The sequence below is a fragment of the Hirundo rustica genome, chromosome 27, assembly GCF_015227805.2.
Source record: "Hirundo rustica isolate bHirRus1 chromosome 27, bHirRus1.pri.v3, whole genome shotgun sequence".
Classification (NCBI taxonomy): Eukaryota; Metazoa; Chordata; class Aves; order Passeriformes; family Hirundinidae; genus Hirundo; species Hirundo rustica.
In genome coordinates this window covers 3692307-3717265 of record NC_053476.1, presented here as the reverse complement: position 1 = coordinate 3717265, position 24959 = coordinate 3692307, and the positions used below count along the sequence as shown (strand labels likewise).

General features: G+C 55.8%; 3 protein-coding genes across 5 annotated transcripts in view; 1 reads left to right on the top strand and 2 right to left on the bottom strand.

The window, feature by feature from the left end:
* Window positions 1–1894, bottom strand: part of FBXL20 (F-box and leucine rich repeat protein 20) — a 37703-nt gene extending 35809 nt beyond the window's left edge. Inside the window, exon 1 of the mRNA XM_040087552.1 lies at window positions 1818–1894. Within this exon, the coding sequence (XP_039943486.1) occupies window positions 1818–1859 (42 nt within the window). The 5' untranslated portion in view covers window positions 1860–1894. The remainder of the gene's footprint in view (window positions 1–1817) is intronic.
* Window positions 1895–2739: 845 nt separating this feature from the next.
* MED1 (mediator complex subunit 1) lies at window positions 2740–20377 on the bottom strand. Of its 2 annotated transcripts, XM_058423649.1 has the most exons (18): window positions 20238–20377; window positions 18189–18295; window positions 17432–17510; window positions 16793–16847; window positions 15632–15764; window positions 14889–14917; window positions 14450–14521; window positions 14169–14243; window positions 13747–13820; window positions 13449–13538; window positions 12420–12531; window positions 12054–12178; window positions 11746–11864; window positions 10783–10984; window positions 10511–10606; window positions 10294–10399; window positions 8369–8509; window positions 2740–8191 (listed from the first exon to the last, which is right to left on the bottom strand). In XM_058423649.1, exons 1-18 carry the CDS (start codon window positions 20263–20265, stop codon window positions 5263–5265), a joined length of 4572 nt encoding a protein of 1523 aa, XP_058279632.1. In that variant the 5' UTR covers window positions 20266–20377; the 3' UTR covers window positions 2740–5262. The 2 variants fall into 2 exon arrangements, with proteins under 2 accessions (XP_058279632.1, XP_039943485.1); XM_040087551.2 differs by having other exon boundaries at window positions 2740–8509.
* Window positions 20378–21169: 792 nt separating this feature from the next.
* CDK12 (cyclin dependent kinase 12) overlaps window positions 21170–24959 on the top strand; it is a 29939-nt gene continuing 26149 nt past the window's right edge. For both annotated transcript variants that reach the window (XM_040087131.1, XM_040087132.2), the window contains exon 1: window positions 21170–22361. In XM_040087131.1, coding sequence (XP_039943065.1) covers window positions 21325–22361 — 1037 coding nt within the window. In that variant the 5' untranslated portion in view covers window positions 21170–21324. The remainder of the gene's footprint in view (window positions 22362–24959) is intronic.

Here is a 24959-nt window from a genome sequence, read left to right as displayed (position 1 = left end):
TTCCTTCCAAAATCTGTCACCAGCCTGCTTCTACTCTTTGCTCTGTAACCAACCAATCTGCAGCAGCGCAAAATAAAATTAAAAAAAATAAAAAAAAGCTCTTGGGAGGTAAAATAATAATAATAATAATAAAATCTGTGCAGGCAAGAAGCGTCCAGAACAGCAGCTACAATAACGCTGGATAATGCAGGACTCACGTGCAGGCTCCTCTCCAGAGTTCCCGGCGTTTTTAGCACTGGATGCCACAGAAACGCGAACATTACAACATCCAAAAAAACCCCCCAAAAAAACCTGAGCTCACACCGCTGCAGATCTCCCACGGATCTGAGGGAGGAAGAAAGAAAACAACCCCACGTGCAGCCCATGAGACCACCAGCATTTCCCGCACCTTTCCCAGCTGCGGGGCTGAGGAATTCCACACCGCAGCTCTGTGGAACCTCCTCAGTTGACCATTAACCAGCATTTTCCCCGGATCGCCATCCCACGCCGGGGAACAGCCACGTCTTTACCGTCCCAGGCTCTTTTTTTGTCTCCCGCACGGGCCGGGCAGTCCGGAGAAGGAGCGGGCAGGGATTTCCATCCTCTCGCGGCGATGGGAAGTAAATCCCGCCGCTGCCCTTCCTCCCTACCCCGCTCCTCCTCCTCCTCCTCCCCCGGGAAGACAGCTGGGACAACAATGCGGTTGGAATCGCCCTGGCTCCTCGCTCCGCTTTGTGCCATGTCCTTTGAATAGATCTCATTGTTTACCCTCCGCTCCTTCCGTCCTCTCCATCCCCCACCTCCCCGCAAGCAATTTTTTTTTTTTTTTTTTTCCCCCCCGGTTACTGCCCACCCCAAAAAAAACCCCCAAAAGCGGCGCTGGGGGCACCTTTCCCCCCCTGAACGCCCCCCCAAAGGCTCCGGTGGTGTCGGTGTTTTCCAGGTGCAAATTCCCCACATCTCCTGCTCCATCATCAACTTCGCTGCCAGCGCTCACACCCGCAGCAACACGTTGGCAGCAGCTCTGTTCCCCCCCCGCGCTCCCCAAATCCCCCCGGGAGGTTGTAACAGACGGGGGGATCCCCCCAAAATGGGGCGGGGGGGGGAGAAGTTTCGTACCGGCAGCCCCCAAACTCGGACCCCCCCCCTCTGCACCCGCAGATCCTCCCCAGCCCCATTCACAGCAGGGCCCCCCTCGAGTTTAAATCACACGGGGGAACCCCCTCCCCAAAAGGGATGGAGGGGAAAGAAGTTTCACACCGACGCCCCCCAAAATCCGGGAGTCCAGGTCTGACCCGCCCGCCCCCCCCCACACACAGAGACACCCCCGGCCTCACACACACTGAGCCCCCCCCAAAAATGGGGTGGGGAGAAGTTTCACAGCAGCCCCCCCAAACGCGGGGGTCGCAGCCCTGAGGCTCCCCGCGCCCCCACTGTCACCCCGGGCCTCCAGCCCCATTCACAGACCCAACCCAAGGCAGTTTACATCCGCCGACAGAACATTCCCCCCCCCGGAAAACGGAGGGGGGGAGTATGGAAGGGACAAATCTCACACCAACATCCCCCCAAAGGCGGGGGTCACAGCCTTGAGCCCCCCGGGGCCACCCGCAGCCAGCCACGATCTCGACCCCGCCACGGCAGCTCCATTCAAACAGACCCCGCCGTGCCCCCCCTCCGGCTCTGCCCCAGGGCCGGGCTTTGCGGGGCGATGGCCGCAGGGATCCCAGAGCCCTCGGGGGGGGTCCCACACACACTAAACCGCGGCCCGGGCCCCCCCCGCGCCTCCTCGGCCGGGCCGGGCCGGGCCTCTCCCAGAGCGGGGCCGGCCGGGGCCTCACCTCAAAGCGGCTCTTAGTGACCCCGTTCATCTCCCTGCGCATGGCGGGGGCGGCGGGGGGGCCGCGGGGCCCGGGGGGTGCGGGGCTGCCGGAGCGCGGCCTCCGCCCGGCGCCGCCGCCGCCGCCGCGTCCGCTCCGGCCTCAACTTCGACCCAAAACAAAAACACTCCGCACCTGCCAGCAACGAGCGCGCTCATTGGACGGCGGGGCCGCCGCGCGCCGCGGGGAGGGGAGGGGAGGGGAGGGGAGGACGGGAACGGGGAGAGGAGGGAGAGGGAGAGGGAGAGGGAGGAGGACGGGAATGGGGAGAGGGGGGAACAGGATCAGGGAGGGGAGAGGGGCGCACGGCGGGATGGGGAGTGTGAGGTTTTGGGGGAGCAAGGGGAGAGGGGAAGCGGGAGCGCCCCCGGATACGGAGAGGGTCCAGGAGCGGGACTGCCCGGGGGGAACCGCGAGCACCGCGGCTGCCTTGAGGATGCGGTTGATCCCATCGGGAGGGAGAGGGACCGGAGCACGGAGGGCGGGAGGGGGACACACACACACACGACCGAGGCTCCCCCCTCCCCACCTACCCCGCAGGCCGCCGCCCCCATCGCGCCGCCGCGGGGATCCTCCCGCCCCCTCCCCCGGTGCGCAGCGAGGGGCGCTGCCGCCCCTTTCCCGGGGGTGCGGGACCCCCAGGATCCTCCCCCCGCTGTCCGGGGGGCTGCGGGGATCGGGGGGTCCCGGGAGAGGAATTGGGGGGGGGGCGGTGTCCCCCGCTTCTCCGCTCTCTTCCGGGAGCAGCGAGTTCCAGCCAATCAGCGCCCCGCGCAGCGGTGACGTCACGGTGATGTCATTCCCGCGGGAAAATCGAGCGTGGCGGGGGCGCCCCCGGGGCGAGGCTCCCCCCGAGCGCGGAGCCGACACCGCTTTGTACCAAAGGCGTTTATTCGCATGTAAATAAACGTGTTCTCTGCAAATATCTCCGAAAAAAAGGTCGAGATTCCGCTTTCCGCCCGCAAAAAAAAACCAAAAAAAAAACCCACCAAAAAACAAAACCAAAAGAACCCGCCGCGGGAGCCAGGATATTTACAATTCCAGCGATTTTCCAGCCAGGGATTTTATGTACATCGTGATAATCGAGGAAAGAACCGGTTTCTTTTAATCTCCGTGCTCACTTCGCCGCCTGAGATTAAAAGGTTTGGCTTCTAGTTAGTTTTCACTTTATTTTATCTTTCTGAATACTGAAAGATGTAAAATAATTGAGAATAAGCAAAAATATTCCAAAAATAAACCATTTCTCAAGAGCCCGCGAGCGCTGACACCCCAAAGCCTCTGCGTGGTCGCGCACCTCAGCTCTCCCAGGACTGACGTTGGAAGGGGACAGGGCACCGAAAATGGGGTGAAAAGCTTTAAATCTGGGACTTGTGCCTCCTGCAGCGGCCGGAGGAGACGTTGTTCCCTCTGTTCCCGCCTTCCACAGGGGGAATTTTGGATACTGAGCTTTGGTCTGGGTGAGGGGAGAGGAAACGGGTGCAGCTCGCTCCTTTCAAGCAGGTTTCTGCGTCAAATTCGCCCGAATTTCAGCGTGCTGCACAGCAGGAAAACACGGCTCTGGCTGAGGACCACTCCAGGGAGCCATCCTGGGAGATCCCCAGCCCGGATTCCACTTGAAAGTGCTTCTTTTGGAAGGCTGCTTGTGCCCCAGCACAACTCGGAACGGATCGAAGGGCTTTTGTCGCAAAACCGGGTGAAACGGAGAGGGGAGATGGGGGCGGGCAGCTCCCCAGAGGCTGAGCTGGCACCATTCCCGACGGAATTCCTCTGGGATTCGCGTTCCCGACGTCCTCTTCGCAGCGCCCCGCAGCCACGCGACCCCGACGCCGCGTCAGCCTTTGCTCCAGGTTTGGATTTTAGTTCCCGTTTTCCTATCGGTCCCGGCTCTGGTGAGGGGGAGGCCGTGGCGTGCAGGACACCAGGAGCAAGGGATAAATACTGGAAAAGACGAGAAGGGAAAGTTCTCCAGAGCTGGGAGAAGCTTGGGGGAAATTCCGGCTCCCACGCTCTGCAGGAGGCCTGGAATTAAAGTGGAGGCAGGAGGAAGGGGTAAAAAATCCCTACAATTAACGGGATAGTTGCCAACCTGCTAAAAAGACTTTCCAAAAAGCTGGAAATCAAACAGCTTTCCTGGGGTATCCCTGGGGTCAGCCCAGGATGGGAAATTTCAGTGATTTTAGACAGAAACTCAAATCCTTGACATCTTTTCACGCTGCATCCCCAAAGGTGAAGCACAACCTCATTCCCACCGGGAAATCCTGGCCTCCAGCACCGACAGCAAAATCCAGTGGGAGCGGGATCCTGCCCAGTACATAATTCCAAAGGAGACGTGTTTGCAGAACTCCTGATTTCCCACATTCCTCTTCAGTGAATCAGATGAATCAGCTTTTAAAAATAAAACGCTCTCCTGAGTCTCTTTTCCTTTCAGGGACCACAAGGATCAGCCCAGAGAGGATGCCTGAGTCATGCTCCTAATTCCAGCCAAAAGAGGAAAATCCATCTTTGAAGGAAACCAACACTTGTGCCACAACTCTGATCCCAGCTGAGCCACTCCGGGACTGTTTTTCCCTTAGCCAGCCAACCCTTCCCAGGGCAGTGCCCCTGCGTGTGACCGCAATTCCCAGCTCAGCAGCAGGAGGGGATTCCAGGGAAGCTCGTTGGTGCAGACAGGAATCCCTTTTCCACTGAGATCTGCTGGAATTTCGCCGTGCTGGAATGTCACCAAAGCTGCAGAGCTGCCCAAACCCACGGGCTCTACCCGAATTCTCGTTGGGGGGAAACAGGGAGCCCGAGGTGTTCCCACAGGGAGGTGAATGAACAGCTGAAACAAGTGGCAAGGCAAAGCCAAGGCAGCAGCAATCCCTCAGGGCTGTGACCTGGGATAAAATCCTGATTTCCACAAAGAAAACTCGGTGCTGAGCTGGGCATTGAGTGAAGGAATGCCGTGGGAATAGAAATAAATTAAAAACCTCGTGGTCTTCCTTCTCCCAAAAGAATCTAAAACCCATCCCTAAAACGTTTCCTAAAAGAATTACTTTTAAAACTTCCTACATCCGAAAGGAGCTTATCCTGAATGGGACGAGGGCGGAGGGACCCAGACCAGCCTGCGTCTGTTTGCTCCATTTGGGAGCTGCTCCCACATTCCCACACTCGGCTCCATCTCCATTAACTCCCACAGGGATGGTAATACTCATAAATCCAGGAAGAATGCAAGTGCCCACAGGATGAAGGCCACGGGCACTCACATCCCTTCCGCACAGACCTTGGCGGTCTGCGAAAAATCTTGGAAATACCTCGGAAATACTTATTTTTTCCCCCCCTTCTCCAAACACACCCGCGCGGCGGGTTTGGGATGAATCCTTCCTTCCTTCCCTCCAGGGCCTGCAGGCAGCTCATCTGGGGGGAATTAATTGCCAATCAGAGCAACATCCATGAGATCATCATCCTCCTCCCCGATCAGGAACTCGGGGCTGGCCCGGGACGGCCGCTCGGCCGAGAGGATGGCGTTGCTCGCCATGGACAGAGACTGATCCGCCGAGATCGGCGACTTGGACCAGCTCTCGGGCTTCATGCCGTGGGATTTCTTCTTGTCCCTGTCCTTATCCCGGTCCCTCTCCCTGTCCCGGTCTTTGTCTTTCACTTTTTTCTTCTCCTTTTTGTGCTTCTTGTGCTTCTCGGCGCTGTACTCGGGCAGGGGCCGGATGCCGTCGTCGGAGCTGGGGCTGTTCTGGTAGGATTTCTCGGCGATGGAAGAGCCCGACTCGCTCTCGCTGTCGATGTTCTGCGGGGTGTAGGCCGGGGATTTGCTGTGGCTGGGGGAGCAGCGCTCGTGCTTGGGGGTGGAGCCGCTGATCAGCGGGGATCCGTAGCTTTTGGAAGAAGCCATCTGAGGCCTCAGGCCGTCCCCGCCCCCTTCCCCGGGTTTCTGCAGAGTTACTTTGGCTTTAATGCTGGGGGAGCCACCGTCGTGTTTGCTGATGATGATTTTGGCCACTCCAGTGCTCCCGACGCTTTTGGAATCCGAGTTCTTCTTGGAAGAGTCGACAGATCCTCCGGAAACGGAGACCTTCGATTTCTCCTTGTCGCTCTTCTCCCGCTTTCCCTGGAACTCCCCTCCAGACATGTTGTGTTTGGAGGACATGGTATGGCTTGAGGAATTGGAACTCGGCCCCATCTGTCCGTCCATGGGGTCGTCCCCGCCGGGCCCGCTCGTGACCACGCCGTGCTTCAGCTTGTCGATGACTGCCGTCAGCGATGGCTTCTTGTTTCTGCTCGGGGACTTGCCTTTGGAGCTTCCATGCTGGTTCTGGGATGAAGACATGGAAGAGCCGCTGGACGAAAAGGAAGATGAAGATACCGTGGAGGAGTTGGACGAGGGAGGCGGCTTCTGTGACATGGACCCGGAGGATCCCATTCCTGAAGAGGATTTCATGCCCGAGCTGGATCCAGTCCCAGACATGTGGGACCCACCGGAGCCTGAACTGATGGGCGACTTCGCTTTAGACGACGGGGGAGTCCCCGGGACGGGTTTCATGGGAGAGGCGAGTTTGTCCGACGCCCCCGAGGGTCTCGAGTGGGACGGGGAGATGTTTGGTTTGCTCATGGAAGGGTTCATGAGGGACGATGGCTTTCCTTGAGGTTTCATCTTGGCGCCGCCCGAGCCCGTGCTGAGGCCGTGCTTGGTGATGGGGGAGGATCCCGGCTTTCCCACCGACTGCGACGAGCCCTTGGACTGACCCGAACCGGAGCCGCCTTGGCTGGAGTAGAGGCTGCTGCTCATCTTTGAGCCAGAAGACCCTTCTGATTTGTTTTTAATTTTGCCTGAGGTTGAAGAGGAGGAAGAAGAGGAGGAGGAGGAAGAATGGCTATGATGGCTTTTGCTGCTGGAGGAGGTGACAGAACCACTACTCGTGTACTGGCCGTGCGAAGACGGTTTGCCGACAGTCACCGTTCCTTTCGGGATCTGAATGGTTATTTTTGGAATAGGAGGGGTAGCTACCCCGGGAGGAGTCTGGGATCTGCCCGAACTCCCCGGAGATTTGGACCCACCTGTGCTTGCTGGTGGCGTGAAGGGCCTGTTGGATGAGCTGTGGGACGGGGATTTCCCATCTGTCTCCTGCTTCTTCCTCTTTGGAAGTTTCTCTTTGCTTTTGCCATCACTGGACGGCGTCCGGCTGCGCTTCCCTGGCTTCCCATCAATCCCAGCACCTGCCATGGCACTTCCAGACCCATTGCCTTCCTTTACCCGTTTCTGAGACTTCTCCTTTCCTAAATCCCCCGCGTTCAGCAGAGGGCTCTGGCCTCCGCTGTGGTGCTCCATGATGTCAGAGGACCCCAGCGCTTTGCTGGCAGCTGCAATAATGCTAAAATCCACCGTGTCGGACGGAGCGCTCCCCTTAAATTTATTTTCCCCCCCGTCAGCCCCCAAGACCTGCACCCCCAAATTAGTTAGAGCCTGGGGGGCGTAGCCCTTGAAATCATCAGTGTCTCCGCTCTGACTGCTCTCATCAAAGTATTCCTCCCCAAAACCACTCTGGCTCTGACTGTTCAGCAAGTCAGGGTTGAAATCTACCCCGTCCGGAAAAAAATGGTTGGAGGAGTCGCTGTTGGGGCTCACAGCGGCGTCCGCGATCAGGTCCGCGGGGTCTGTGTAGGGGTTCTCGCTACTGTTGGTCTGAAAAACATCGGGGTCAAAGAGGGCACTTTGTGAATGTCCTGAACTAGAGGAGTCTCTGACTGGAGTCCCAATGGGTGGGCAGTCCTCAGCAGTGGCGGGCAGCTTGGAAGCCTCCTCGGCTATATCCGAGAGGATGTCGGTGACATCGGCCCCGATGCTGTCCGAGCTGGACAGGCGAACCATCCTCTGGATACTGGGCTGCGCGTGCGGGAGCGCCTGGGGGTAGGTGGTAGGAGGAGTGCTGCACTGGCTGGGTGCTGGAGTAATATGAGGGGTGTCCAGGGTGTCTGCAGTCATGTTGACATCAAAAATGGGGTTCTGGGAGTCAACATCCATGGAAAAGAGCTCCCTCTGGAAATCATCCTCAGTCTGGTGCTTGGGTTTGTCGGCCGGCATGCGGGATTTTTTTTTCTTTTGCTTATTCCCCCCAGGGCCCATTTCCATTCTGGGGGAGCCAGAGGAAGAGTTCTGCCTTTCCAGAGGGCTGCTCCCATACAGAGTGGAGAAATCCTGAGGGGGATTCTCCTTAAGAAGGTTCATGAGCATGGGGTGGTTCTTGGTGTTGCTGGCTGGTGAGGATACTGGTGGTGGTGTGTGGTGGGGAGGGGTTGGACTTGAGCCAATGGTAGACCCCACATTCCCTGTGATCTGCAACAAACTAGTGAGAATAGGGTTCTGAGACACTTTGCTGAAGTCCTCCCCATGGCCCACCGAGTCATGCCTCTCTTTCATGCTTATGCTCATGTTAAACAAAGTAGTGATGGGCCCCCCAGGAAAAGTGTTGGTTGGGGTGGTGGTCCCACTCATCGGGTTGCTGCCCGTGGTCATGCCATACCCTGGGCTGCTGGCTGGGGGCAGGTTTTTCTTCACCATGTCTTCAACTGTCTCTGCAATGAGGGACAGGGCTGGCGTGTCGGCTTGGATGGTTTCAGCCTTCCTACGGATGGCTCTCATGGTGACAGGGATGGACATGCACCTGCAAGACACGGCACGGGGTCAGGGCGCGTCACCCTGGTTCTTCTGAGTTTTGTAAAGCCTTTTGATTGTTCACAAAGTGGAGTCAGACCTTTTAGCTACTGCACAATATTAGGAGCAGTTTCTACCTTTTTCTCACAGATGTAACATAAACAAATCCTTTGTTTTTCATTCCCTGTCCTTTGTTTGCATATTTCTAACCTGAAAACAATTGTAACTGACAGCTGGTTTGGCCACTGAGGCTGAGGGGTGAAAACTCCAGAAGCCAATCCACAGCCAGACCCACAAATGTATAAAAAGTAAGAAATAAACAGGCAGAGGGGCCCTGGGCTTGGCTCAGCCTTGAGCTCACTCGGAGGAACTCTGCCCTGCGAAAATCTCTCGTCTCCGTGCGATTGCTTTGCGTATCCCGACCACAAGGGTGGGGCTGGCTGCCCTCAGCACAGCTCACTGGCGAGGTTTTACAGGGACAAAACGTGCACTCAGGGGCTTGCACAGCAGAGAGGCAGGTCCAGGTTTTACATCCTGCTCTTCCGCTCGGATTCGCGCTTTTCCCACCACCCCTATCCTGCCCTTGCAATCACACAGGGAGAATTAATCCATTACCTCTAACAGCTGGCAGATCATCATCTGGTAGTTAGAAAGCACAGGATGCAATCACAGAATCATGGAATGCTTTGGTTTGGAAGGGGCATTAAAGCCCATCCAGTCCCACCCTCTGCCATGGCAGGGACAGCTCCCACTGTCCCAGGCTGCTCCAAGCCCTGTCCAGCCCGGCCTGGGACACTCCCAGGGATCCAGGGGCAGCCACAGCTGTGCCAGCGCCTGCCCATCCTCACAGGGAAGGACTTCTTCCCAATATCTAGAACTGTTTCAGTTTAAAGCCATTCCCCGTTGCCCTGTCTTCATGAAGGCACCTGGGTTGTCACTCCAATTCTGGCAGAAAACACCTCCACCTAAGCTTGGCAAACCCGATTTCCTACAACCTTATAAAAACCCCAGGATGGCTTGAGTTGAAGAGCTTAAAGCCCATCCAGTTCCACCCCTCCACTGTCACCCTGGTTTTTCTGAGCCTTTTGATTTTCTTAAATGGAGTCAGATCTTTTTAGTTATTGTACAATATTAAGAGCAGTTTTCTACCTTTTCCCACAGATGTAACATAAACAAATCCTTTGTTTTTCATTCCCTGTCCTTTGTTTGCATATTTCTAACCTGAAAACAATTGTAACTGACAGCTGGTCTGGCCACTGAGGCTGAGGGGTGGAAACCCCAAAAAGCCAATCTTCTGCTGGACCCACAAATGTATAAAAAGTAAGAAATAAACAAAGGGGTTTCTTCTCTCCGCTCTCTCAGCTGGGAGCTAGTTTGGAAAGACCTCTGCCTCGCAAAATCTCTTGTCTGCGTGTGACTGCTTTGTGTGTCTCAGTGACACTCCACCATGGGCAGGGGCAGCTTTTTGAGCTCAAAAATCGGTGATAACGCCACGTTCTCCTCATGGATCACAAGTCTGTAACGTGCTGAAAGCAAAACCAGCGGTTCCCACTCAAAAGGTGACAGGAGTGCCCCAGTGTGAACGTCCTGCTCTGCTCTGAACGTGACTGAGGTGAATAAAACCCTGTGTGAACAACAAACTCAAAAATAAGTAGCTACAGTTCAACGTCCGGCAGTGAATTTTCAGCACTGAGTTTTTTCTGAGTTTTCTGAGTTCTTCTCTCTTCCAAACAACCGCAGAACAGCTCCAGAAGTGGATAAACACGAGAGGGAGCAGAGCTCGCCCCAGCTTACCTCTGGACAACCTTGGCAATGAAATCATCCGTACAGATGAGAGCATCGGACAGCCCTTTGTACAGCTTACAGTTCACGTGGCTGGAGTCCTGCACGTCCATCACCACTGCAAGAGAGCGGGGAGAGATCAAATCCCCGCACACGCAGGGCGAGGAAACCCAGCCAGCCCTCCCAAAAACGCCGCTGCCGCTGCGCTGCTGCCCCTGAGCTCGCTTACCACACACCAGGGAGTCGTTCACGGGGTGCTGGAAGGACACACTGAAACAGGAGTCAGACAGAGGACAAACTTCAAACTGCAGGATCCCAGGAGAATCTGAAAGACGCAGGAACCGTTAGCTGAGGGAAGAGCGGAGATGAAACAGAGCCTCAAAACCCCCACACAGACGGGGGAAAAAAAATAAGGGAAGCAGCAGAGGCCTCATTCCTTACAAGGAAAACTGCCCAGGGTTCCTCATTCCCACTTCAGGTTCCTCTGGAGGTGGCACCCACCTTCCTTCAGGACCGTCCTCTTGACGCAGCTGCCGATGAGGGTGTTGTAGGCCACCTGGTGCCGGATCAAGTTGAGGATGAGGGGCACCCGGCCGGGGTGCTGGAAGGCGATTTTGCTGATCAGAGTTCCCTGGAGGCTTCGTCCGTCCGGCAGAGGAGCGTCTTTGTTCAGGAAGTAGCAGTGCTGCTGTCCTGGAAGGGCCTGAAAAAGCAATCCCTGCTTCAGCCCTTGGGTAAAGGGGACAAGGGGCATCCAGCAGTGCCCAGGTGCCACCGACGCCACGTCACCTCTCTGGCTGATAGGGACGAACATTTGAGGGTGTTTTCCTTCCACTCTGAACAAGGAAAACGTGATTTTAATTCCTCAGAAGCGGTAGTGCCCAACAGCATTCACTGCTCCCACTAAAACGGTTTCACACTGGATGGCATCTCCCTTCTGGGAGGAGAATCCTCTGGAGTTAACACTCATCCACGAATTTAAGGGTTTCTCCCAAAATGCTGCAATTCATTCAGCCGCACATCACCGGACAAAAGGAAGGGACAGATCCTGGGAAGGCTCAGCCCCTCTGCTCTCCTCCCTGCAGCTGCACTCCAACAGCAAAACATGTTCCAGTAGCTGCTTTTCCCAAGCACCATGGTCATCACAGGATCATGGAACGGTTTGGGTTGGGAAGACCTTAAATCCCATCCAGTGCCACGGCCTGGGACACTTCCCACAACCCCAGATCGCTCCAAGTGCTGTCCAGCCTGGCACTGGACACTGCCCAGCACGGGGCAGCCACAGCTTCTCTGGGAACCTGCGCCAGAGCCCTGTACCTGAACCCCAACTCCTGATGAACCAGTTTTGTCTGTTCATCAGACAAAATACAGAACCCATTTCATCTATATTCACCTGGAACAGCTGAACCCCCCCCGAAACGCTGCTCTGGAGGTGTCCCAGGCTGGCTGGGAGCTCGCACTTACGGCGTAGAAGCGCATGTTGTGGTGCAGGGGCAGGGGATCGGCCTCCTTGGACAGCTCAAACTGCGTGATCAGCTCGTACAGGGGCACAAACGTGGGCGGCGTGTCGAACAGCGGGATACCTGAGGGGACAAGACAGCCCGGAATGAGGGCAGCTGGCAGCCAGGGAGAGCTGGTGGGAAAACCAGGTTTGACCGAAAACCCTCAGCGACTCCCCCTGACACACGTTAAAAATCAGCAGCGTTTACTGACAGGAACGAGGGAGCATTAATAAAAACCCCAGAGACGCGTCTGACAGGTCTGCAACCCACCTGTGCAGCTCTGGAGCTTCTGGATGAAGGCTCGAGACACTGGAATGGGACGCGGGAACTTCAGGAAGAAACAGGCGGGCAAATCCACGCTGTTGGCGCTGGTGATGGAGGAGAAAGACGGAGTTCTGGAAGATTGGGAGGGGGGGGATAAAAGATCCTGTGAGCTGCAGGGCTCCTGCTGTCACCTGACACAGTTTGTGTTTGCTCAAATACACGTTGTCACACCTTAAAAAACGAAAGCACTCCTCAGGAGCACCCGACAGCCCCGAAGCAGGCGCTCCTCGGCCTCAAAGGCCGCACAAGCGGAACTCACGGAGCGCTGCGACAATCCCCCAGCTGAGAGCTCTCCTCGTGTCCTGCCCTTACCCTTTGCTGTCCACAGGATGGGAGCCCATGATGAGCGGAGCGATCGGGAGTTTGTGCATCGCCATGGTTCCCTCGACTGTCACCGACACGTTCATGCCCAGCGAGCGAGGAACTGCGGGGGGAAGCAGGAGGAGAACCCAACAAGGACATGAGCTGATGGGGAAATAAAAAACAAACCCCCAACCAGGCAAGTTTTGTGGATTAAATATGAGTTAAATGTTTGGAAGCGTTCTAGGCCGAGCTGGATGGGGCTTGGAGCAACCTGGGATAGCGGAAAGGTGCCCATGGAACTGGATGAGCCTTAAGGTCTCTTCCAACATAAAATACTCTGTGATTCCATAAAATATCACTCTGGCACAGAGCTTTACCCTCAGGATCAAATGCACAACAGCCAAACTGATTGTTCTACCCATTTCTCTCTTGCCAGGTGGAGCAATTGTGTCATTCTCAAAAGATTTTCAAAAAGCATTCGCGAGTTTGTAGTTTGCTCCTTGCAAAGCGAAACAAGTAACGATTTTGGATAATTTCCCCCTCTTTTTTTCCCTGACAACTGGAGCTTGGTTTTGGCAATGTAAAAAGAGCCAGATGTCCGTGCATAAAAACAATTTTCCAGTGTGATGGGAGAGGCACGAGGCTGGAAGGGGCTCTGAGGAGCCCTGAACAGGGGAAGGCGTCCCTGCCCACGGCAGGGGATTGGAACCGGATGAGCTTTAAGGTCCCCCCAAACCCAAACCATTCTGGCATTCCGTGTTTTCATTCAGATTAACAAAACAAACCCCAGGTTAGAATGAGACTCAGCGCAAAGGGAAAAGGCTCTGCCTGCCAACTGCCACCCCGTGACCCCACAGGAGCCCAGCCCCGGCTCCAGCACAGCCACAGGCTCCAGGGGTCAGCGGTCAGCCGGGGTCAGGTCTGCACCTGAGCTCACTAAAGCCTCAGGACAGGCTGTGAGTGTCCTGCTGGACAGGGGGACAGCAGAGGCTGCAATTCTGCTTCCTTCAGCCCCCAGCAGCTGCACAGCTGACCTACCGCTGTTCTCGTGCAAAACCACGGGGGCTCCAGTGCCGTCCTCAAATAAATCATAGGGGGAGACGTAATATTTGAGGTTCATCAGGAGACCTGGGGGAGAGAAACTCCTGATGAGGCATCCCGAGGAGTCAAGCTGATCATCCCCGCCCCACAAAGCCACACAAACACCCACAGGCTTCGTCCCTCTTTTACTTTGTTATTTTCCATCAGTTAATGCGAAACTCTCGGCCGCGCTGGGGGCCAGGAACAAATCAATTTTTTTGTTAATTCTGTTGTTTTAAGAGCGAATCACGGGTACCTCCACTCCTGGGGGTGAGATAGCCGACACTGCCATGGAGGATCTTGTCCAGGGGGGTGGCGTTGGTGGCTTGCCTGCAAGAGAGACAGCCACAGTCTGAAACAAGTCTGATGCCAAAATCCGCGTGCTGAGACTGATTTCAACTCAAAATTCACCTTTCTGGGGCTCAAAGAGGGATTGATCCTAAACTTCATGCTGCGCAGGCAAAACTAAAGGTGCTTTACCCTGTACAGCACGGCTGTGACACGTGGCCAAAGCTTCCTCCATTTAAAACACAAAACCACCGAATCCACCTAGTCACAACCTTTGTATTCTGCCTTTTTGAACTCTCCTCCAACCAAAACCTGCAGCTGAAGAGGAATTTCTCAGAGATCTAAGCACTTATAGGTATTTACAAAACCACGCAGACAGCACAAACTTACCAATACATCCCGGCCATCTTTTGGAGATCCAACTCCAAGGACTGCAGAGCCAAGTACATTTTAGTTTTAAGTTTGCTTAGGGGAAAAAAAAAAAAAACAAACAATAAAACAATGTAAGAAAACTTGAAAGGAACTGTGCAGTGCAAACCTACAAGCTTGGAGGGTTTTGTGGGTTTTTTTTTTCATTCTATACGTGTGGGTATAAATAAATGCGTTCTAGACTTGTTATTTCGTTTTATACAGGTACATTTATATTATATATATTTATATCCTGGACTTACTTGTCCCCTGGCAGCTTATACAGGTTCACAAGTCCCCTCAGATGCTTTGAAAACTCATCGAAATTTTTCTCTCTGAAAGAAAAAAAAAAAGGGAGGAAAAGTTACCAAGCATTCAAATGAGTAACAGCCAGGTTTCATTTTAAAAAGTGACATCAATAAAGACGCCGAGCCACTTAATAAAAAAGACTTTTTTTTTTTTTTGCTACATGAAAACGTGTTCTTTAAATGATTCAGCTTTAATGTGCTGCGGGCTTTGAAGATACCTTGCACAGCAGCCAGAATCACAGGATCTGAGCCAAAGGCAGAAAATCCCCCGGAGAAGTGAAGACACTTTGTGGGGAAGGAGCAGTTGTGAAGAATTTTGTGTTTCCAGACATCAAGATAGCATCAGATCGTTACAGCAAAGAGACAACACAAGCAGCCAGCCCCTGTCACTCACCTCAGATGTTGCACCAGCTCCGGGCAGCTCTGAAAAGGAAAGAACACACAAGGATGTCAGTGTGGAGCGCAGCCACTCCAGGCTTTGTGCAGCTGGGAAATGGCAGGAAAGGGAAATTCCCAAGCATCAGCTTTTCCTGGGAAGACACACAATGCTCACAACCCGGCTGTGGTTCTACTTCTGCTCCTCAAACCCTGCTGCGAGAAGCTCAGTTTCCTCTTAAATTATTCATTTGAAACAAACTGCTCAAACTGCGAAGCTTGAGGTTGAAAATCTAAGAGCTTACAAAGGGATATTAGAGACGGGTTTTTTCCAGGAGAGGACAATCAAACACCAAGCTCAAACTCTCCTCCACGTGCAGAAGGGCAGTAAAACCATCTTCTCCCAGCACTCCACATTTTAGAACTTTCCATTCCCAGACCTGAGCTTTGTAACAATAATTTTCCCTTCCTTCCCTTGGAAACACAGCGATAACTTCCATAAAATTCTCAGAAACATTGACTCAAATAATTAATCCTCCAACAACTTTGCAAGTTGTGAATCCAGAGTGTGCGTGGATTAGGAAATCCCACGGGAGCAAACTACTCCATGGAGGATTTTACTTCCCACTAGAACCAGCAGCAAAGGTGTAACTCTGGGTCTAAAGGGATGTTAAATAAAACCCATCTCCTCTGCTCCAAAAGAAAGGGAGATAAAGAGAAATGCCAAAAGCACGAGGGCTCCTCTTTCCCAGGAATACACACCACGGGGTTTTCTCCATGGTGAGCCACCTTGACATCACAGAGCAGCCCCGTAGGGTCCAGCTGCACTTCCACGTAAAACATGTCCGAGGTGATGTAACACTCGGTGCCGTTTGCACTCAGGTGGGATCCCAGGCTTCCAGAGCAAACAGAACAAAAATCGCTGTGAGACGCGCAGTCAGCCCCAGAAAAACCTCACAATCCAAGCGTGCAAAACCCTCCAAAAACCCCACAAAAACCTCACAATCAAAGCGTGCAAAACCCCACAATCCAAGCACGCAAACCCCCCAATCCAAGCACACAAAACCCATACAAAACCCCACAGTCCAAGCACACAAACCCCACCACAATCCAAGTACACAAAACCCCACTATCCAAGCACACAAAAACCCCGATCCAAGTACACAAAACCCACACAAAACCCCACAATCCAAGCACACAAATCCCCTCAGTCCAAACACACAAACCCCACAATCCAAGCACACAAAACCCCAAAATCCTAGCACACAAAACCCCTCAATCCAAGCACACAAATCCCCCAATCCAAGTACACAAAACCCACACAAAACCCCACAATCCAAGCACACAAATCCCCTCAGTCCAAACACACAAATCCCCCAATCTAAGCACACAAAACCCACACAAAACCCCACAATCCAAGCACACAAACCCCCCAATCCAAGCACATACACCCCACAATCCAAGCACACAAACCCCCTCAATCCAAGCACACAAACCCCCCAATCCAAGCACACAAAACCCCACAATCCAAGCACACAAAACCCTCAATCCAAGCACACAAATCCCCTCAATCCAAGCACACAAAACCCCCCAATCCAAGCACACAACCCCCCCCACAATCCAAGCACACAACTCCCCATCAGTCCAAAACACACAAACCCCACAATCCAAGCACACAAAACACCCCACAACCCAAGCACACAAAAACCCCAATCCAAGCACACAAACCCCCCAATCCAAGCACACAAAACCCTCAACCCAAGCACACAAAACCCCACAATCCAAGCACACAAAACCCCCCAATCCAAGCACATACACCCCACAACCCAAGCACACAAATCCCCCAATCCAAGCCCCCCAAGGCCGTGGTGTGGGCAGGGATCCTGCAGAATTCCCTGCCGTGAGTCAGAGGAGGACCCTCACCCGCTCTGCCTGGCGATGGACTCCAAGCGGTCGGTCATGGCGGGCAGGGATGACACTGGATGGGGGGAACAAAAACCGAACTTCAGGGGAATGATCCGACATTCCCAAAGGAATGAGGCGCCAGCAATAAAGCAAATCTCAGCTGGTTACTCCCTCCCACGCCCGCTCACGCTGCCCCACGTGCAACTGCACGGGACCCGTGCCCAAATACAGACACCAGGGTCTGCACAGAGAAACCCAAACGTCCCCAAACCGCAAGGAGAGAATGGAATTTCTTCAGCAGGAGGGATCCAAGTTTGGGCACTCACAGAATCACGGAATGGTTGGGTTGGGAGTGACCTTAAAGCCCATCCAGTCCCACCCCTGCCATGGGCAGGACGCTTTCCACAGGCTGCTCCAAGTCCTGCCCAACCCGGCCTTGGGCACTTCCAGGGACGGGGCAGCCACAGCTGCTGTGGACAGAGAGAGGATTTTCCCAATAAAAGCAGCACAGCCAGTCCTGAGTGTCCTGCCTGGCACTGAGCTCAGCGTGCTGATGAACCCCTGAGCACCAGGAACGCTGTGAGACGCACCAGCGACACCCTGTGTGTTTTTCATGGAGCATTTCCATAGGATTTTCCACACAGAGAACACACCAACCTTTCAGGGCCTTCTGCAGCGTCTCCAAGCAGCTCACCAGGTGCTGGTGTCCCCCCGAGTTCAGCACCACTCGCTTTTCCTGGGGCACACAGAAGAAAAACGTTAATTTTTCCCCTCGTCCCTCAGTAGGAGGGAATTATGGCAACTTTTGTGCAGCCAAGCGAGGCTTATTTAGATAATTAAAAGCAGGTTAGATTTCACCCCCAAATTATATCATCTCGATTCCTGCAGGTGAACAGTATCTTTTGCAAGCAGATTACAAAGGCAGGCCTGGAATTGATTTGTTTTCTTTTAAGCAACTTCCAGCTCAGCTGGAAGAAGAGAATGTAGCAACTTTTTATAGGTCAAAGCTGAGAGTTTTGGAAGAGGTGGCAGGAAAATAAAGAGCCAGGCAAACCTTTAACACCTGAGGCTTTGCTGTAGCTCTCCCCTGCCTCCTGCTCCTCCTTCCCCCACCCAGACCAACGTCTGAAACTCATTTTTGACTAAGCCAACACTGAGTGTGGAGCGTCGCTCAACGAACTGCTCCACAAATAAATATCCTGGGAGGGTTTTTGACCCTTTCCCTGGCACTGAGCTGGCAATTAATCTGTAATGAGGGGAGGGAAAGGCACGCCAGGCAGGGAGGGACATCCCCTCAGGAGAGAGTGAAACCCTGGACACAACAAAAACACCTTGAAGAGATCTAAGAATCCAAGGCAGAGCCATCACCAGAGAAGGCCCAGGCAGCTCCTGCTCAGAGCCCAGCAACGCTCACCATGACCTGACGGACCAGCTTCATGGTTTCTGTCCAGGGCCGGTTCTGGCTGTACTTGGCGTGGAGCCTTTCCAGGAGGGAGCTCATCTTGTTCAGCTTCTCCGCCTCTGTGGGACAGGAACGTTCAGGAAATGAGCCAATATCGGGAGTTTTACACATCAGTTTAGGAATACAACGCTTCCCACCTTCGAGCTGAAGATGACTTCAAAGAATTTACCCAGGGCTGGTTTCACCCCAGACCTCGAGAGAAGGTAAATGTTATGGAATATCCCAGGCTGGTAAAACTACAGGACCATGAAAATCCTATAAAATGCCTGTCTGGAAAATGCCCAGATCCCTGTTCGGCACAAGTGATGTGGCCCCAGCAGCTTCAGCTCTGCCAGGACAGGATCCTCAGGGTCTAAGGACAATGTTTCCCTGAGGCTGTGGGAAACATGGGGTTAAAGCAGTGAGGCAGGGTTTTGTGTCCTGGATTCCCCCTCTGTTCTCTCACCCGACTTCTTGAAAGTTCCTCCCACCACCAAAAACCTCAACCAAGCCACTCCAGTTGCCAGCTGTCACAAATTCTGTGCTCAGACACACTCCTGCCCCACAGCAGGGCCCAGGGCAGGGCTGGAGCTGGGCCTGGTTAGATTTTGGCAAAGGTTCTTCCCCCAGAGAGTGGCTGGGCACTGCCCAGGCTCCCCAAGGAACGGGCACAGCCCCGAGGCTGCCAGAGCTCCAGGAGGGTTTGGACAGTGCTCTCAGGCACAGTGTGGGATTTTTGGGGTGTCTGTGCAGGGCTGGGGGCTGGACTCTGATGATCCTGCGGGTCCCTTCCAGCTCAGGACGTTCCATGACTCCACAATTAGCTCAGAGCTGAGGGCTGCTGCCCCCGGGTGCTGCTCCAGAGCCAGGACACGGCTCCATGTGCTGGGAGGGGAGGAAGCAGCGACTGGAAGGTGACAAAGAGAACGTGGCTTTCAGGAAGACTCAAATCCTGTATTTTACTGCCAAGAGACAGAGCTGTCCACACTTCCACGGCAAAAAAACTCCAGTGGGCGTCATTCCAGAATAAAACCTGCCGCTGGCACTGGAGGGTCCAAGGCAAATGTGACATTTTAGTGTCACCCCACAGGATCCTGTGACCTCCACTTGCCAAACTTCCAAGGTTTGGGCTCCTTATTGATGCTCTCCCAGCCCACAGACCTCACACTGAGCTCTCCAAATCCAAGAGTAAGGAAAAAATGAACGTGTGTCGGATGTTTTGGAGTCTCCTGCTCTGGAGATGTTCCGAACCCTCCTGCATCCCCTGCCCCAGGTGACCCTGCCTTGGCAGAGGGGTTGGACTGGATGATCTCCAGAGGTCCCTTCCAACCCCAGCAATTCTGGGATTTTGTTTTCAGGCACTTTGTACCTTGCAGCTGCATCAACACAGGATGCCGGAGGTGGGAAGGGACCTCTGGAGCTCACCTGGTCCAAGCCTCCTCCCCAAACAAGAGCAAGATGTCCAGAATCCCAGGAGAGAATCAGAAGGGAGCTCTGCAGATCACTCAGCCCAACGCCCCCGACAGGGCAGGGTCACCTGGAATGTGCCCAGGTGGGTGTGAAATATCTCCAGGGAGAGAGACTCCACACCCTCCCTGGGCAGTTGTTCCAGTGCTCTGACACCGTCCTCTTGCCCTTCCTCGAAGCTCTTCCTCATGTCGAGGTGGAACTTGACGTGTTTCAGTTTCTGGCCATTGCTCCTCGTCCTGTCGCGGAGCAGCACCGAACAGAGTCTGGCACCATCCTCCGACAGCCCCTTGGGGATCTGTCGGGACTGATGGATGGGATCCCCTCTCTCCTCCAACCAGGCCCGGCTCCGCGGTGCCTCCTTACGACAGAGACGCCCCAGACCTCAAATCACCTTGGCGACCCTCTCCCGTTTCACTTTCCGGGGCGATACCTCAGCCCCAGCCCGGGGCTGCCCAGCCCCGTATCCTCGGATCCACAGGGATGCCCTCGGATCCCCGCCTCGCTCCCTCACGGGGCCGGCGGGAACCCCCGCGTCCCTCGCGCCGCACTCACCCTCGGCGCTGCCCGGCGCTGCCTTCATATTGCAGGTCCGGGGGGCGGGATCGAGAGAGGGAGAGGGACTGGGAGAGGGATCGGGAGCGGGCGGGGAGCGGGGGCGGCGGCCGGGCCGCCCTCGCCCTCACACGGCGGCGGCCGCCGCCATCGCTGCGCCCGCGGCTGCGCTCCCGCGCTCTCGCGAGACACCGCGGCGCCCGCGCGCGCAGGGATGGGCGTGGCCCGAGGGACAGCACGCCCCGCCCCGTCAGCCTCCTGGAAGCGCGGTGGCGGCCGTGGTGGGGCTCTAACGGAGCATTAACCGCCCGTTACCCGGCGGTGCGCCGGGGCGGGCCCGACAGCGACCCGCCGGCGGCTTTAGAGCGCAGCGCGGCGGAGCGGGAGAGAGGCGCGAGGCCCAGCCGACGGGGCGGCGGAGCCGCCATGGAGCTTTGTTGCGGGCCGGGCGCTAGGGGGCGTTGTCCCCGCCCCGCGCCCCAATAAAGTTCGCGGAGAAGCCACCGATCGCGCGATTTCGCGGCTCTCGCGAGAGGACGAGCGCGCGCCCCCGCCCATCTCCGAGAGGACTCGCGGACGAGGAGGACTCGCGCGGAGCGACGGAGGGGTGGCGGCGGCACTATCGCGAGAGTTGCGGGCGGGTCTCGCGAGAGTTGGCGGTGCCCCCGGACGGCGCCGCTCCGGTTCGGGCAGAGCGCGGGGGCCGGGCCGGGGGGCGGCGGCGGCTCCGGGGCCCTTCGGCCGGGGATCCGCGCCCAGGCCCCGCCACCGCCGCTGAGGCCGCGGGCAGCGCTCCGGGCCCGGGCCCCGCCTTCCCGGGGCGCCCCCGCGGCCGCGCCGCCCGCCGGGCCTGGGCCCCTCGGATGAGGCGGTGAGGCCGCGGCGCTTCCCCCTCCCCTCCCGGGTCCTTCCCCCCCTCCCCTCCCCGTCCCTCCCGCCTCCTCCGGGGCCTCGGGCCCCGCTCCCCATGTAGGAGGGAGGACCGGGACCGGCGTGGATGGTGCGAGGGGCGGGCGCGGAGGGAGTTTGAAGTTCGGGGCTTTCGCGGAGTCCCCCCCTCGCCGTTCCCGAGCGCAGCGGGGGAGGAATGCCAAATCCGGAGAGACATGGGGGCAAGAAGGACGGCGGCGGGGGGTCCTCGCAGCCGGGCAGCGGGAGCTCCAACAGCAAGGAGAGGCACCGGGCGGGCTCCAGGCACAAGAGGCACAAGTCCAGGCACTCCAAGGAGTCCCCGCTGGCGGCGCAGGAAGCGGCGGCGCCCCTGGGAGCGGTGATCAAGCCGCTGGTGGAGTACGATGACATCAGCTCGGACTCGGACACCTTCTCGGACGATGTGGCCCTCAAGCTGGACAGGAGGGACAACGAGGAGAGGAGGGCGGAGAGGAGCGAGAGGGCCCAGAAGCACCGGCACCACCAGCACAAACGGCTCCGGGAGCTGCTGAAGAGCAAACAGGCGGAGAAAGACAGGAAGTTGGAAAAGAGCCTGGATGCTTCCAGCAGGTCCACCAAGGAGAGGATATCGGGATCCTCCAAGAGGCTGCTGGAGAGCGAGGAGCACCCCAAGGCGCTCTCCTCCAAGAGCAGCAACAAGGAGTCGCGCTCGGCCAAGGCGCACAAGGAGAAATCCAGGAAGGAGCGGGAGCTCAAGTCCAGCCACAAAGAGCGCAGCAAAAGCCATCGGAAAAGGGATGCTCCCAAAAGTTACAAAACCATCGACAGCCCGAAGAGGAAATCCAGGAGCCCTCACAGGAAGTGGTCGGACAGCCCGAAACTGGACGACAGCCCCTCGGGAGCCTCCTACGTGCAGGAGTACGACCTCAGCCCGCCCCGCTCGCACACCTCCAGCACCTACGATCCCTACAGGAAGAGCCCCGGCGGCTCCTCACGCCGCCAGTCCCTCAGCCCGCCCTACAAGGAGCCCGTGGGCTACCAGTCCAACGCCCGCTCGCCCAGCCCCTACAGCCGGCGGCAGCGATCCGTGAGCCCCTACGGCCGGAGGCGCTCGTCCAGCTACGAGCGGGGCAGCGGCTCCTACAGCGGCAGGTCCCCGAGCCCCTACAGCCGCCGCCGCTCCAGCAGCCCCTTCGCCTCCAAGCGCTCCGTGAGCCGCAGCCCCATCGCCAGGTGCGTGCGCCCCACCTCGCCCTGGGAGCTGGGGAGGGCTTGGGATGGAGCTGGGAATGCCGCGGGAGCGCCTGGAGGGAGTTCCAGGGAGGACGGGGCGAGGGTGTTCAGGAGATTGGAGCGGCGGGATAAAGGGGGGTGGGTTTAGGTTGAAGGAGAGCGGGTTTAGGTGGGGTATTAGGAAGAAATTCTTCCCATTGAGAGCTTGGCACAGGCTGCCCGGGGAAGTTTTGGGTGTTCCATCCCTGGAATTGTCCAAGGCTGGACAGGGTTTGGAGCAACCTGGGATAGTGGAAGGTGTTCCTGTCTATGGGATGGCCTTGAGGGCCCTTTCCAACCCAAATTCCATTACTCTGTGATCCCAGTCTGGCCACGGAGCGACGCGCGTGGAGCTGCTTCGCTCGGGGCCTTGACGATTCCCTTGGAAATGGAGTTGACACTTTGGGAAACGCCTCAGTGCGTGGCGGGAGGCCGCGTCCATGTTGGCTCCGGGCAGGGAGGGAGGCTGGAAGAGCTCCTGGGATTAAGTTACACCCACCTCTGGAGTGGCCCCTGCGTGGGGAGCGGGCTCTAAGGCGCTTACCTGGCAGCAACTTCAGCCACGGGGAATGTTTTCACCTATTTCTGGAAGCCTTTATCTGTTTACTGCGTGTGGGAACTTGATCCCGCTTTTCAGGAGGGCTCATTTGGGGTGGATTTTTGCCCTTTCTGAATTGACTTGTCTTTTCTTTCCCCTTGGGTTAGAGACAACCACGTGCAAACTCCGTCTCTCAGCCTAAACTTTCTTTCCTCAGCACTAGAGTTTCTTCCCTTCCCTTCTGAAATCTGGGCAGTCTGAAAAAGGAGAGGAGCAACCAGCTGGATTTTGGTTTACCTCTAATTTTCTCTCATTTTTTCCCTTTTACTCAGTAACTTTGCCACAGAAGGAAGCAATTATTTCAAGGTAGCTCTGTGTGTTTTATTTCAGGTGTTCGTTAATCATCCTGTGACACGGTCCAGTGTTGATCTTTTCTTTCTCTAGCCCTGGCTTACTTTCAGTGAGTTTCCAGTTGTCTCCATGGATGCTGTGGAGCTTTGCTTGGAGCTCCATGGCAATTCAGATGTGACCTGGAATGTAATGGCCATAGGAATGCTCTGCTCCCTGGTTGCTGTGCTGCATCCTCCAGCTCAGCAGTTCCCAAAGCACACGGGCCTTTTGGAATTTGGTCTTTGCTACTAAAACTCTGAACTTGAGGAATGCTGCCTTCCGTGGAGAATTTGCCTTTGTCCTTGCCGGCGGTTCTGCGTTGGTTTCAGCCCCCCTGGAAGCTCTGACGTAGAATCTCAGTATTCCGCTGTGATTTTTACAGTGAAAATTTCCTGCAGGCTGCTCCTCCTCTGGCCTGTTTTCTCTGTGTACACCTGGGAGGCTCTCGGGGCTAGGCCTGGATGGTTTTCTCCTTCTTCCCCTCCATCCTTTTTGCCTGGTGGTGCTACTCTGACGCGTTATTTACTAATCCTTTGGAAGGGTAAGGGTGCCGTGGTAGGAGGTGTTTGTTCACTGATACAACTCTGAGCGGTGGCGCTGGATCAGTGTCCAGCCCTGAGCAGGGAGAAGCCGTTGGGAGCTGCAGTGGTGTCCTCAGAGATTTCCCCCAGGTTATTCCACTTCCCAGGGGAATCTCTCTGTGTGAGTGGCTGGAGTAGCCATTGGGAGCTGCAGTGGTGTCCTCAGAGATTTCCCCCAGGTTATTCCACATCCCAGGGGAATCTCTCTGTGTGAGAGGCTGGAGTAGCCATTGGGAGTTGCAGTGGTGTCCTCAGAGATTTCCCCCAGGTTATTCCACTTCCCAGGGGAATCTCTCTGTGTGAGTGGCTGGCTGCTTCTGAGTGGAGGAATCCAGCAGTTACATTTCCCTGATTTATGGGAGCAGCTTCAGAGCAGTTTGTGCTGCTTCCCTAAACTTTCAGAGCTACTTTTTGAGGACATCTTTGACTCTTGACTAAGTGCTGGACCCCAAACCAGATAGGTTCCAAAGGTTACTCACTGTTTACACTCAGCTCGTACCAAACTCTCTGAACCTCTGGCTTTGATAACTTACTCCTCTCTCTTTCCTGGGCAGATAACTCAATGACTGTGTGAGGCATTGCAGCCCCTTTGGAAAGCACCTGCCTGCAGCGATGGCAGTAAAGGCACAGGGGGAATTTCACCTGTTTTCCGTGTGTTTGGGTGAAGCAGTAGTTGTAATTCACGTGTTTGGTTTTGCTCTGTGGAGCTCCCGGGCTGCGAGGTGAGACTGGAGGGTGGGGGACTCTGGGTCAGGTGTGTCCAGGAGGCAGAGGGGTGCTCGGGGCTCACCTGGGGGGCTCAGGGCTCACCTGAGCCCTCCTCATGTGCTGCAGAGGAGTGTGAAAGGAGGCAGCTGACTTTGGGCAGTGGCTGATCCCTTCTGTGCCTCCCGTGGAGGGGCAGGAACATTTTTGGGAGAGAAAAGCTCTTTAACTGGCACACTCAGGCAGAGAACACCTGACCACGGCTTGCGCTCCTCAGGCTTTTCTGGGACACTTTGTTATTTCCACTGACTGACAATATGGGGGATTTTTTTTTTTTTTTTTTTT